General features: G+C 41.9%; 1 protein-coding gene across 1 annotated transcript; it reads left to right on the top strand.

The window, feature by feature from the left end:
* Positions 1–226: 226 nt before the first annotated feature.
* Positions 227–10,579, top strand: rgs7bpa (regulator of G protein signaling 7 binding protein a; the record flags this gene model as incomplete). Its single annotated transcript, XM_084054559.1, has 6 exons — positions 227–412; positions 1,864–2,030; positions 5,175–5,305; positions 9,203–9,347; positions 9,733–9,803; positions 10,488–10,579. Exons 1-6 carry the CDS (start codon positions 260–262, stop codon positions 10,577–10,579), a joined length of 759 nt encoding a protein of 252 aa, XP_083910685.1. The 5' UTR covers positions 227–259.
* Positions 10,580–13,993: the final 3,414 nt, after the last annotated feature.

The raw sequence follows: 13,993 nt of genomic DNA, 5'->3' as shown, positions 1-13,993 counted from the left end.
TAGGGTTAGGCATAGTTTTACTGAGGTTACGTTTAGGAATAAGGTTAGGTTTTAGGCATCGTTTACTGAGGTTACGTTTAGGAATACCAGGTGAAGAATACCGCCGGATTTGCCCCGGGGCGACTGTGTTTTGGGGCGAGCGTTTCAATAGGACACATACACGGCGATAAGACAGAGACAGAGGTGGTGGTGGAGTTTAGGAGAGAGAGGGGGGGAAAACGTTCTGTATTAGAGCTGTTTTATTAGTGTATGTGTATGCATGAGTTCTGCACCGAATGGGCGCAAGAACCGCCCCAGATCCGCCGGGAACAACATCTTCCAGATCGGCAAGCCACCCTACCGAGACCCGGAGAGGAGAGAGAGCACCGAGAGTACCCGCAAAGCCCAGCGCGCCGTGGCCGACTGCAGAATGGTAGGTTTATTGCGACATGTTCGATGCCTGCATGGTGCCTCACAATCTTCAGTGGTTCTCAACCATTTCAGGCCTCGATCCCCTCAAAAGAGTCATATTTTGAACTGGGGACCACCCCCCCCCCCCCCCCCCCCCAAAAAAAAAACATATTTGAGTTGATGAGTTGAGGCATTACATTTAGTTTGACTCGGTCGGTTCCACAGATGAATGTTGTGAAAATAGCAGATCTACAAGCTCACAACGCCTTGCTTTGCGAGACGTTTTGTAGATCAGCTATTTTCACAATCCTCTCTGACTAGTTTTTATAGTAGGCTATAGCTTGCTGATTACTTTTGATGCAGTAATGGTCTTTTTTTTTTATCTTAAAGGTCCTTAAATTATTACTTCACTGTCATCTGGGGGCCCCCCTTCAAATCATGTGGGGACCCCCCTGGGGGGCCCGACCCACAGGTTGAGAACCACTGCCTCAGATCATCAGCACTACTCTGTTATTCTCCCACCCTTCCTTTGTTCTAACCAGGGCGATCGACTGGACTATCCCGTGTGTGTTCATGCAGACGGATTGTTTAAAAATACGAAAAATGATATAAAATGTCATAATGCTACTTATCTGTTTTTTTTTGCATTGCGTTTTGTTGCAGTGAAGCCAGATTGATCCTTAGTGTGCAGAGTGAGCGTGGGATTTGCATGATTGGGGTGTTGAACACGGCTGCTATGATTTGGAAATTATCTCCAAAACTGTCTGAATTGCAGACTTTCATGCAGGGCTGTATCTGTTTTGACAGATGTTTGCAGAAAGGTCCATAATGCAGCCTATTGGCTACTTACAGTGACGAACGCCACATCAGAGTTCATAGCCTACTATTACGAGGACAGCAAAATGCAATGCTGGAGTTGCACAAAATGAGCGAGATCTTCGTCCCAATCGATGGATCCGAAGCTGTGCAAACAACCAAACTTAGCATAACGGGTCGAAAAAAAGAAAGAAGGGAAGAAAGAAAGAAAGAAATTGAAGAAGATGCTCTGTTGAACATGCATTATGTCATAATAGTGATTGTCTTTTTTGGATCTTGGTTAATCTTTGTATATAGGTTATGATATATAGGTTCATGTGCAGGATCGCTGATTACAGCCTAGTGCAGGCAAAACATGATACTTTGCAGTCTATTAGCCTACTGTATGTACCTGCAGTGACATATACCATTTTGTCCCCTCGGAGAACAACTGAAAATATGAGGTATCATAGTCTAGAAGTAGGCTACTGCTCAGCATTTTCACGTTGATAACTCAATATAGGCCGTGTTTAGGCTTCTCCACTGCAATGGATTCTTATCAGGAGGCACTGCTCAAGCAAAAGTTCCCTATTGCATTTTGTAAACGTCTTCTTTTATTGCTTTTGAGTCATCTCTGAATGAATTGATTTTGGGACAATTTTCCTCATTGAATCGCAGATTGTTCAAGAGTTCAATACGCTTGTGGCCCTGTACCGTGAGTTGGTCATCTCCATTGGCGAGATCACAGTCGATTGTCCCGCGCTACGGGCCGAAATGCTCAAGACCCGAACTAAAGGATGCGAAATGGCCAGAGCAGCACACCAGAGCCTCTCCGTGATATCGGGGTGAGTGGTTAAGGTAGCCTGTACTATTGATTCTCAAAGTGGGGTCCTGGGACCCCAAGGGGTCCTTGGGGGGTTCAGCCAAATGTGTTTAGCATCACAATCTTTTTAACCACTTAAACCTTTTATACTTTGGCTATTCAAAAATAGCAGATCTTCTGCGCCACCGAGTGCTGGCTATGAGCTTGTAGATCTGCTATTTTTGAAAAATCGTGAAAATGTGTGCAAACCTTTGAATGTATAAATGTTTTTAAAGTGAACTCAAATTTGTAACTCAAATCTTTGCTCCTGGGGGGGTCCCTGGAACAACATATTTTGAGATGGGGGTCCGCGGCCAAATAGGCATATCATTTTTGGGGTCCTTGACATGAAAAAGTTTGAGAACCACTGGCCTATACTCAACATACTTACTGCTTGGCGCTGTCCGTGGTTCTGAAAGGGATAAACGCCCTGCCGCGGCCAAATGGAGAAGCCTGTGTTGAATTTCCGCCTCTCACATATCAAGGCTGTAATCCTAAAAGCAGACAGATTAACGCACATATATTTTGAGGTTGAAATATTTGTGATTAATTTAGCTTCTGCATTTGTGGGCTGTTGCAATACATTTCAGAGACATTGGCCAACGTCATTCGAACACTCGGATTTGCACATTAGCTGTAACACAAAGGTCTCTATCTGCATTATTATGGAAATATGGAAACTATAGCATACTGTTCCGCATTCAATGGTGTGTCTTTGATAATTTACAGAAATATAGGATGGTCATTAGGTTACTTATTGCACTTCTGAATCAGAAACTGATGCTTTGCTGCTATGATAGGCTATACAGTGGTATTTGATTACAGTCGCTTGTTGCCTGCACTTATCCCAGTATGTATTCTATACTGGTACCAAATGAAGAAGAGCATCCAACAAGGGCAATAATACAGTATCAGCTGATAAGGCACCCACAAATTTAACGAGACTCAAATAAAGCCAAAACAGAAATACATAGAGTTTTGATTGATTGGAGTTTTTTGTGTGGCAAAATGTGCATTTACATATTACCTGACCCTATATTTGTACATATCTTTCAACAAAAGAGTAAAAAAGATCAAGAGCAATTGTGATCCTTTGAGTGCAAATGTATGTGTAAACTGAGTGCCAAGTGCTTTTGGGTAGCAGAGACATTATGTATGATTCATAATAGGTACATTCATACAATTTTGACATACTGTACTATAGACAAGTAAAATAGCAAAGAACAACAAGAGAACTGCAAAGGTACCTGTTACAACTCAACTAATTGATGGTTAGGTCCAGCTACTATTCAGCCAGGTCTTTATGGAGGACGTGAAGTTAAGATATTATTGGTGCAACATCAACATTATTATATCAGTACAAAAAATATTACATTATATACATATAAACAGTATGTTTCATTACGAGATAGATTGCACTATTGATGTCCCCTGTCTGTATGTGTTTCTTTCAGTATACTAATTAGAGTGTACCTTGCTCTATAACCTCCTCATTGATTCAATAATTAATCCTCTTTAAGTGATTTTAGAATGTGTATCCTTCAGTGGCTGTTACACGCATGATGAAATCTTTGCATCCCATGCAGAGGAGTTTCTGAGCCACACATCCGTGACAAGCTGTTCTCACCCATGCCGTGAGCCAGGCAACATGCATGGAACACTCTTCTTGTCTTTTATGGACATGAATCATACAGGCAGGAACAGGCGCAAACTCATCTCAGTTTCTTTTTATCACAAGGCTCAAAATAGCCTTCCTGTTAGAATCTTAAGTGAATCACGGCAGTTTATTTGTATATAGCCTTCCTTCAGTGTTGCACTACTGTAATACAAAGGCCTTTTTATGCTCTTCACTGCTCCTTTCCAGAAATGTGCCCTATAATTAAACAATTAGATGCAATTATATCAGGTCCTCTCCAAGACTGTAAGTACTGTCCATTATAGTGCTGTACTTGAACTTCCTGCAGCTGTAATAGAAATGGAGTTGGTGTGATACCATTACCAAGAACTCTAAGTTCCCACTGATAACAGCATCAACATCATTGTCATAATCATCACAGACGCATCCTTAAACCCTCTTCTCTGAAAGTTCTCCAGGCCATTTCCATGTCTGTCTCCAGCACTAGACAGACATAGAGCTTGAATTAGCCAGCACAGATCACTCCCCTTTAATCAAATAAAACCAGTGTGTCTGAATGGGTTGAGTGATTCAGGGCCTCTCCAATGTGCCAGAGGAAAGCTGATAAGCAGGATGGCATTGATGACAGCTGTACTTTAGATACAGTAGCAGGGAGCACTGTGACCAAACAACGATAGTATAAAGGACAGTCTGCTGTCTGTGGTGGAAAATGTAACAGTGTTAATGTCTGAGAAATATTTTCACCAGGTGCAAATGTCTCACCTTTCGTCTGTGCCACTTTCCTCGGTGATCTATCACACCCTCGGAATATGATCAGCTTTAGCTTTTCCTTTCAATGTTGGGATTCACGTGCATATGTTTTGGTCGGTTCTGCAGTGGCTTCTTAAAAACCTAGCGATCAGAAGTAAACAACATTTCTGATTGTTTTTGGTGAGAGAGAGAGAGAGAGAGAGAGAGAGAGAGAGAGAGAGAGAGAGAGAGTGAGAGAACATTCAAGCATATTTATGCAATCATTGCAGTATCAATAGTTTTGGGTCTTCTAACTTCAGCCAATTGTCTTATTTTGCTATTTAATTGCTCAAAACAACGATGACTATCAATCTTGTGTACATCTGCACTGGACCTAGTGTAGTTTAACCCACAACTTACAGAGCCCTGGCTAGGAAACCCAGCCTGACGAAGATATGTGTTCCGCAAAGCGCCCTTTTTCTAGTTTATCCTACCGTACATACAATTCCAGTAATCTTTCATATAACATTAAGTAGCATTAAGAAAATACTACTATAGGCGAGTTAAATTATGGTTGCAGCCATAAACCAAACCTAAACAAAAACATTAAATACAGAGTCAACAATATGTCATCTGCACTGCAGGCAATGTCTTTCGAGGTCAGGATACTAACCTACAATCTATATCTTTAAAGTCTGACATATTATGTTCTTGGTTCATGATATTCCATATGGTCAGTTATCAGTGTCTGTGTCACTACAGGCCAGAGGATGGGGAGATCCACCCGGAGATCTGCCGGCTCTTCATCCAGCTGCAGTGCTGCCTGGAGATGTACATCACTGAGATGCTCAAATCGGTCTGTCTGCTGGGCTCCCTGCAGCTTCACAGGAAAGGTAGGGGGTGTGGGGGGCCTTACAGGTAGGAGCTGCTTGGAAGATGGGGAGTGTGGGTGGCACTGGGGGTTATGGGGGGGTTCAAACATAGGAAGGGGCCAAGGATGCTTTTTTTTTAAGAGAATCAAACAATCAATAACATTTCTACATTTTGTGGAAAGGCCTTTCCACAAAGTTAGTGAGCCTGGGCTTCTTAGGCAGGTTGTTCCAGAGTTAAGGAGCCCTGGCTGCAAAGGTACTTCAGCCTCGACTCAGGAACAACTAGCAGGTTCCTGCCTGTGGACCTTAGGCTGCTGCACACAGGCTCGTAGAGGAGTTAATAACTCCATAATGTAAACATGCACCAGGCCATGAAGTGCCAGACATGCAACCAGTGTAGGGCAGGACGGTGAAAAAATAAATTGTTGCTAAAATACAGCATTCTATACAATGTTTTGTTGTTGTTGCTTAAAACATGCTAAAACACCATTGCAATGGTAAAGATACTGACACCAGGATACTGACCAGGATATTGACCAGGATACTGACCAGGATATTGACCAGGATACTGACACCAGGATTCTGACCAGGATACTGACCAGGATATTGACCAGGATACTGACACCAGGATTCTGACCAGGATACTGACCAGGATATTGACCAGGATACTGACACCAGGATTCTGACCATTATACTGACACCATGATACTGACACCAGGATACTGACACCAGGATACTGACCAGGACTTCCGCCCAAGGAAATTAGGTTGAGGCTTTACAAAGCAAGTGTTGTGATTGGTCTAAAAAGAGAGTTTCCGGGGGAAATACATACGACGGAAGTCCTGCCCCTATAGACACTGTCTGCATTAAGTCGTGACCAGGCTTTTCTCCTCGGAGATGAGTAAAGGCTGGGAACAAGGCTTGAGGCAAGGTGATATGAAGTCTGTCTCAAGACCCCTCCTACTCTGCCTCTCATTTGTGATTGAATGTGGGTGGCAATCAGAGGCGGAACTGAAGTGACATCTCACATTGTGTTTTATTTGATTATTTTTTTTATTCCTGTGTATAAACCTGTGTAAGTGTCTGGACTGTGTCAATTCGACAGAAAATACAAGATCTGAAAGTATCTATGACATCTCATATTTTCCGTCCCAGCCAAATACAAAATACATACCTTTCAAATACTGCCCATCTCTATGCAGTGTCTGCCCTTGTGATACAAACTCGAATTCTCTAAATCAGGCAGAAATCAGGCTTTAGGCTCAAAATGTGGGTATTACGACCTTAAAGTAGTCTAGAGGTGTAACACATGTAAAATACCACAAACGGAAAACGGTGTACATTTATTACCAGCTAAAGTTAGGATTACATAAATTGAATAGGAGACAAAAAGGGAAGGCATGTATCTTCGGGGAGGCCTAGGCTAACACAACAAACAAAACCTCCACCCTACCTGGAGAGGAATGAAACTAAACTACATCAACCCAAACAAAAATAACAATCTAACCTCCCTAACTAAGCATAAACAGAGTCCTAATGGTAATGAAAATAAATGGCAGCACACCCCTAACAAGCTTCCCTGGTCTTCACTTTAAACACAGTTTTAAAGCTACCTTAAGCACCAAGGATAAGATATGGCACACAGCCACAGTAAACGAGAATGAATGCTATAGCTACAAAAAGGAAGGATTCAGCACAAGGACGTGGCGGATGGCAAAAAGGGCTGAAGCGGAGCTTCTCCCAGGCTTTCATGCTGGCTGGTTAATTGAGGAATGGAGTCCAGGTGTGAGTCCGGACTCCACAGTGTGACTCTGGACTCCACGCCACTCCTCCAATCTCCACTCCACCCCCCAATTACCATGGGGCACTGAAAACACTCATGGAGGGTTAAAACATAACAGTGGGGCGTCCCGAGCTAACCCGAGAGGTTAGGGCGCATAGGTGCAGTGGTTGAAGAAGTACTCAGATATTTTACTTAGTAAAAGTAGCAATAGCACATATAATACTCTATATAAAAATACTCTGTTACAAGTAAAAGGCCTGTGTTCAAAATGTTACTTGAGTAAAAGTACCAAAGTATTGGCATCAAAATATACTTAAAGTACCAAAAGTAAAAGTACTAATGTTTGATAATAGCAGATCTACAAGCTCACAACGTGTCGCGATGCGACGCGTTGTGAGCTTGTAGATCGGCTATTTTCAAATAGCCTAGGTATAAAATAGGGCGAAATTGGTTAATGTATGTTTTATAATATAGTAATTTATATCTGCAAATAAAGAAAAACATCACATGGATGCAACTGGGACGTATCATCAGTGTTGTAGCCTGGGATCATCGGGTGTTTCGGGTCTCGCAACATACAACATACACCCTCGCCCAGGTGACCCAGCCAGGGTTGATCAAGCCCCGACTTACATCCCAGTAGCACCCACGGTCAGTCCTATAGGGAAAGACAGGGCCACTCAGTCCGCTTCTCCGGAAGTACTCTGCCGGGACTCGGGGAGGCTCTGGCATGTGGAGGGACTAGGCTCTGTGGGTTGTCTCCTGGCCGGGCTCCTCCTTCGTCTCACCAGGTCCAGGACCTGAGCACTGCGCCAGATCCGGTGCACCGCCCGATCCAAACATTTCCTTCTGGCGTGATGGTTCCTTGGGCCGTGGTGGTACTGCAGGCTCCACTTGCGGATTGCTTGAATGGCCCTCCTAAAGGCCTCACCGTGGGTTTGTTGGGCTTCTTCCTCACGGAAGACACAGCCTGGGGTGCTAACCCATACTGCTCCCGTGCTGTCACGGTGCGAGGCAGGGAGTTGTAGGACCCAAGCGCAGACAGTGACGCGGAGACAGAACGGATCAGATGCAGGGGTTTTATTAACTAAACAGGGAACACAAGGCAAGGCTAGGTAACCGACAGAACACTGTGACAACAATAATGAATCAACACAGACTGGAAACAGAGGGGCATATAAATAGACAAGGACTAGCTAGATACAGGTGAGAACAAGGACAATTAACACAGGGATTGGCTGGGGCACAACAGGACACAGGTGGAGAACATAACTAATCAAAGGGAGGTGAGACAAGACAGGAAACACTAACTAGGCTAAACAGGAAACACTTGGACATCACTACAAAATAACAGTACAAGGAGAACCGAGAACAATACAACAGAAGGAGGGTCCAAAAGAGTCCAATACCAATTAAGGTCAGACAATGGCTAAATAATAAAGTCAGTCCACGGTCCGGGGAGCGGATCGTGACACGTGCAAAGTAACTAGTAACTAAAGTTTTCAAATAATTGTAAAAGTACAATATTTGCATCTGAGATGTAGTGGAGTAGAAGTAAAAGTATTGCAAATGACTCTAGTAAAGTAAAAAGTTACTCAAAATTGTACCTAAGTACAGTACTTAAGTACATGTACTTAGTTACTTTCCACCACTGCATAGGCGCATTAATCTGACTCTGCCAGATGGAAGAAGCTTGCGTCACATTTGTTTCACAGGCTACTTCCATCTGGGACCTCGGTAGCACAATCGATGAAGGGGCGGTCCCAAGCTACTTGGCAGGTGATTGGATGATCCCACCCCTAGCAGCCACTGATTCCAACACGCAGAGGTGCGGGCACCTCTACTGTCTGAGCGAGTCCAAATGGAGGCTGTATTGTGAAGTCAAGTCAAGTGAGGTTATAGGCGCATACCACATGGGTACAAAATGCTCTGATGAGTGAGTCCTCAGTTTGATTCCCAGCCAGCTGGACCATTTGCTGCATGTCATTCACCCACTCTCTCTGCGAATTTACTGTCTCTCTCCAGACATTATACTTCGTAGCACAACCCTGTTGCTCAATAAATGTTGCAATTTCTTTGGTTGAAAATTGGTAATTCATGAGTTTGAACCATTGTGTTTTTCATGTGTGGTCTAGGTAAGGAGTCCTGCGGGCCTCCCAGGATTGACAGTAAGACAGAAGAGAGCTCAGAAATCCCCATCCTGGAGGACACATCCTCTACCCCGACGGACTGTCCTCAGCTCTGCTGGCAGGTGGCCACTGACATAGACAACATAGAAAGGTGGGTAAAGAGGTGAAATTGCATGTGCGTGTTAAGTATTTGCATGCATGTGTGCATGTGAAATGAATGCATGTGTGCACACTTATGCCATGGGATGTCCAGGGACTGGGGTTGCAAATTAGCCATGACTGCAAACCCTACATACAATATATATATGTGTGTGTGTGTGTGTGTGTGTGTGTGTGTGTGTGTGTGTGTGTGTGTGTGTGTGTGTGTGTGTGTGTGTGTGTGTATTATTTGCTCTCTTTTGAGGACAATATGGTTAAAATAATATAAGTAGTGGTAGTGCAGATACATTGCATACAGTTTGTGCGGGAGAGTGGGTGTGATGATTTGTGGTAATTATTGTACAGTAAAGTGAAACATATGATCTGTCTTTGGCCAGGGATATGAGAGAAATGAAGAACCTTCTCAGTAATCTCAGGGAGACGATGCCTTTACCACTGAAGAACCAAGGTAGGACTTTTTGCATGTGACCCATACATCTTGCACTTTTTTTGATGCTGTCGGCCAGAAACCTTGTATCTCCATATTTCAACTTTTTATGTTTTTAACAGTGCCAATGAAATAAAAGAATATGGTCATACAATTTTATTTTATTTTTTATTTTATTTTATTTTTTATATATATATATATTATTTTTATATTTTTTTAACTCGTTCTGGCACTGAGGGCATTCAGAAAAAACTCGGGATAACTCGTGGCTTGGCACTGAGAGAGTTAATGCCCTACATAACGATACAGTGTCACACAAAAGTAGCAAAAATAGCTCCAAGCCTGTAAATCGGCTATTTTTGCAATAATTGAAATAGTTTTAAGTGAAAGTGGAAGTGCTTAAGTGTGTCTGTGGGTTTTATAAATATTGAACCAATGAAAAGTGCTAACAAGAACTTGTGACCTGTAGCACTTTTTGGGTGCGGGATCCCTACCTGTAGATGCAATCCATACAGTACATGTAGCACTTTTTGAACGTGATCTATACACTGTAAAATTCGGAGGGTTAATTCAACTCTGAGAGTGTACAAATGTAACCAAATGGACCTGTAAATGGATACATTAACACAGAGGTTTTCAGTGTGTACCCTGTAGTTAAGCGACAGGAATGGCTAACTTGGCTCCCCTATCTGTGCTCTTGCCCAGATGACAGCAGCTTACTGAACCTGACCCCCTACCCGCTGGTCCGACAGAGGAAGAGGCGGTTCTTTGGGCTCTGTTGCCTGGTAACCAGCTAAGGGGCCCCGCCTTCCTTCGGTGGGAGGCGGAAACAAACACACCATTACCCACTGTTCTTCACCACTTGTGTCTCCCACCAATCTATTACTGCCATTTTCAAATAAATTGTCTCTTTCTCTTTTTTTTAAAAGCTGCCCATTTTATAATTTTATTTTGTAATACAAAGAAGAATTGTAATTGCAATTTAATGAAAACAATAGTCACGGACATATATTTTAAAATATTTTGCAACGAATTTTCCCTTTTTTGGTAAATGAAGTCAGATACCTTGCTTGTCCAATGTAAGCGGGAATGAGAGGTCATTTGAAATACTGTCAATGTTCGATTACTTCCACAAAACATGATTGCTGAGTGAGTGAGTTGAGGATTCATGTAAAACAAGGCAAAGATAATTGTTTGTTTGTGTCAGAAAATAATAACTGTAATAACTTATTAATAGACCCCATCCAAATACTTATGGGTGGCACTTGCAATGGCAAAGTTACAACTTTGTCTGTCCACACCGAGTTGGCAGAACTGTGCAGAGTATGTTTGTTGTGTATTATGGTCTATGTTTTCCGTTTCTTGCCGTTTCTCTTCTTAATGTACTTAAATTAATTTAGTCTTCCATGAACCAAATACCTGTACCCAACTTTTACTTTCCTGCTTCAAAGAGGAATATATGATACAATACTCGAAAAAGAAAACTTCTTTGCACACGATATCTATCTATAAATGGAGATGTTAGACTTGTATATACACATACTCTTTACGCGATGCGCTATATGAATTACTTTCAGATTTTGGGTTAGTTGGCAAAGAATCTGTTCGGTTGCCATATAAGCAGGGAGAGCCTCCCTTTGTCTGGTGCAATCAGTGCAGACAGACGGTAGGCAGCATGGGTCTTGCTTATTACTGATTGTGATTAATGTTTAGGGCATGGTGAAGATATTGTAGTCAAAGCTGATAAAAGCTATAAGTCATTTTACATTGTTAATAAAATACTTTTGTTATTGAAAAGTATGGCCGGTCTCTTTTCTGAAGCAGTTTTTTTTTGTTTTGTTTGTTATTCAATCATTGTTAAAATACATTTAAACTGCACGTAATCCACCACTTTATCCATTAGATGGAGACAAAGGTTCACAATGGCAAGTAAAAAAAAGAAAAAAGAATCTGTTCTCACTTGGGTACAGGAATCTGGAAGTAGAATGCATTGCCGAACTGATTAGATCCACAGAAGGCAACTGCTTTCAATATGTAACAAACAATAACATAAGTAATCATCTCAAATATGTCTGGAAACTACTAAGCTTTTAAACACCTGCTGTCACTCCCACCTCGAAAAAAAACAACAACTAAATAAATACTTTTTTATAACACTGCTTTCTGCTCTTGATGATTAACATCATCCTTGTCAATTTAAGCTGTGCATTGTACCCTTGCTAAGGCAGTGTTTACAAAGCAACATCTCTCTCTGTGTGTGTGTGTGTGTGTGTGTGTGTGTGTGTGTGTGTGTGTGTGTGTGTGTGTGTGTGTGTGTGTGTGTGTGTGTGTGTGTGTGTGTGTGTGTGTGTGTGTGTGTGTGTGTGTGTGTGTGTGTGTGTGTGTGTGTGAGAGAGAGAGAGAGAGAGAGAGAGTTCAGTATACAGCCAGGTCCCCAGAGAGTATCCAGCTGGTCATCTCCCTGCAGCTGACCTGCATTCCTGACAGTTAAGTATGGCCAAACAAATCTGGAAAGCTTTCCACTACAGCTTTCTATCAACTATCAAGTGGCCCTGACTCCCGTGTACAGTACAGTAGGAGTAGAATATTGTTTGCTAAAACGTATATGGTATGAACAGAGCATCTCTCCTTAAGCTGACTGGCATTTGGACACTAAAAGAGAAAAGCTCAAATTACAACATTTGCATGACTGAAGGTTTTGAGAAGCCCCAACAGACCTTTGTTTGCAACTACAGAATACATTATATATACTATTATGTCCACTTGAAATATATATTTTTTATATAAGTAAGAAGTGGTAGTGTAGTAGGTACATGTAGCTAGCTAGGTAGGTAGGTAGGTAGGTAGGTAGGTAGGTAGACAGACAGCAACCTGTTGTAGCCTAGGTTAGTGGTTCTCAACCTGTGGGTCGGGACCCCAGGGGGGTCCCCATATGACTTTGGGGGGGTCCCCAGATGACAGTGAAGTGACAATTTAAGGAATTTTAACACCTAAAAAAAAGAAAGTAAATAAAAAGACCATTACTGCATCAAAAGTAATCAACAAACTATCCTATAAAAACTGGTCAAACATTGGCCAAAATTGTCAAATAATATAAGAAAGAGGCAAACATTGTGAAAATAGCGGCTCTACAAGCTTGTAGATCTGCTATTTTCACAATATTTATCTGTGGAAGTTGAACCAAGTCCCCAGTCCCCAGTTCAAATATGATTATTTTGGGGGGTCGCGGCCTGAAAAGGTTGAGAACCACTGGCCTAAGTCATAAAGAAAGGATTCATGTCATGGGGAAATTATGTGTAGCTTGCAAGTTAGTTCAGGCAGATTTATTCAAGTGGGTCACCTACTATGTCGGTTATGTGTCAAGCAGCGGCTTATTTAAGCTCACCCTATTCCAATGTTGTTCCTCTTGCAAACACATATCACTGCAGGTTGTGCAGTGATAAGGTATGTGCTTCTTTGCACCACGGTAATTTTTACTTTTTCATTCGTTTTTATTTATTGATTTTTTTTCTATGATTTTGTTTAGTTTTAGTTACTGTAGTTTTGTAAACACACGACATGCAGTTTCAGTTTTCGTCTTTTTGTTTAAAGCCTCTTTTTAGTTAAATTGAAAAATGTAAAATGTTTTGTCAATTTCAGTTTTTGTTATTTAGTCAGTTTTAGTTAACTATAATATATATATATCTCGCTTCTCTTACTACAGTAAATGGTTCTGTCTAATTGTGCTAAGCTGAAAGTGATATGTAGCAGAGCCTGAATGCCAATATCAAAAATATTATTCACACCTTTTGGATAATCTGCCGTTGTGTAAAAGGCATTGCAATGAAGGTGCACACATTTTGTTGGTGTAAAAGGAGTGCATGCGTAACTTGAGTCTACACACATATTCACAGACAGGCATGTGTGGCTATATACACACAGGCTCACATTTATGTGCACACAAGGCAGGAATAGAATGTCAGCGGGGGGTTTTGTTGGCAGACGATGCCATGTCTAGTTTGCAAGGTGAAGGGCATGCACTGAAATAGACCCTCTTATTCTTTCTAACTTCATCATGTGGGATGGGACCCACATTTACAAATAAAAAATGGTTTTAACCCCAAACCTGACTGTTCCCCAGTCAATTGTGCATACTGATCTTTACACATTTTCCACTAAAAGTACAGGGGCTATCTACAGTGCAGACATACATAAAGTACTTACCGTATACC

The sequence above is a fragment of the Gymnoscopelus microlampas genome (genome assembly GCF_963454915.1).
Source record: "Gymnoscopelus microlampas genome assembly, chromosome: 4".
Taxonomy (NCBI): Eukaryota; Metazoa; Chordata; class Actinopteri; order Myctophiformes; family Myctophidae; genus Gymnoscopelus; species Gymnoscopelus microlampas.
The sequence above is the reverse complement of the archived record's forward strand: the minus strand, read 5'-3'. Positions and strand labels throughout refer to the sequence as shown.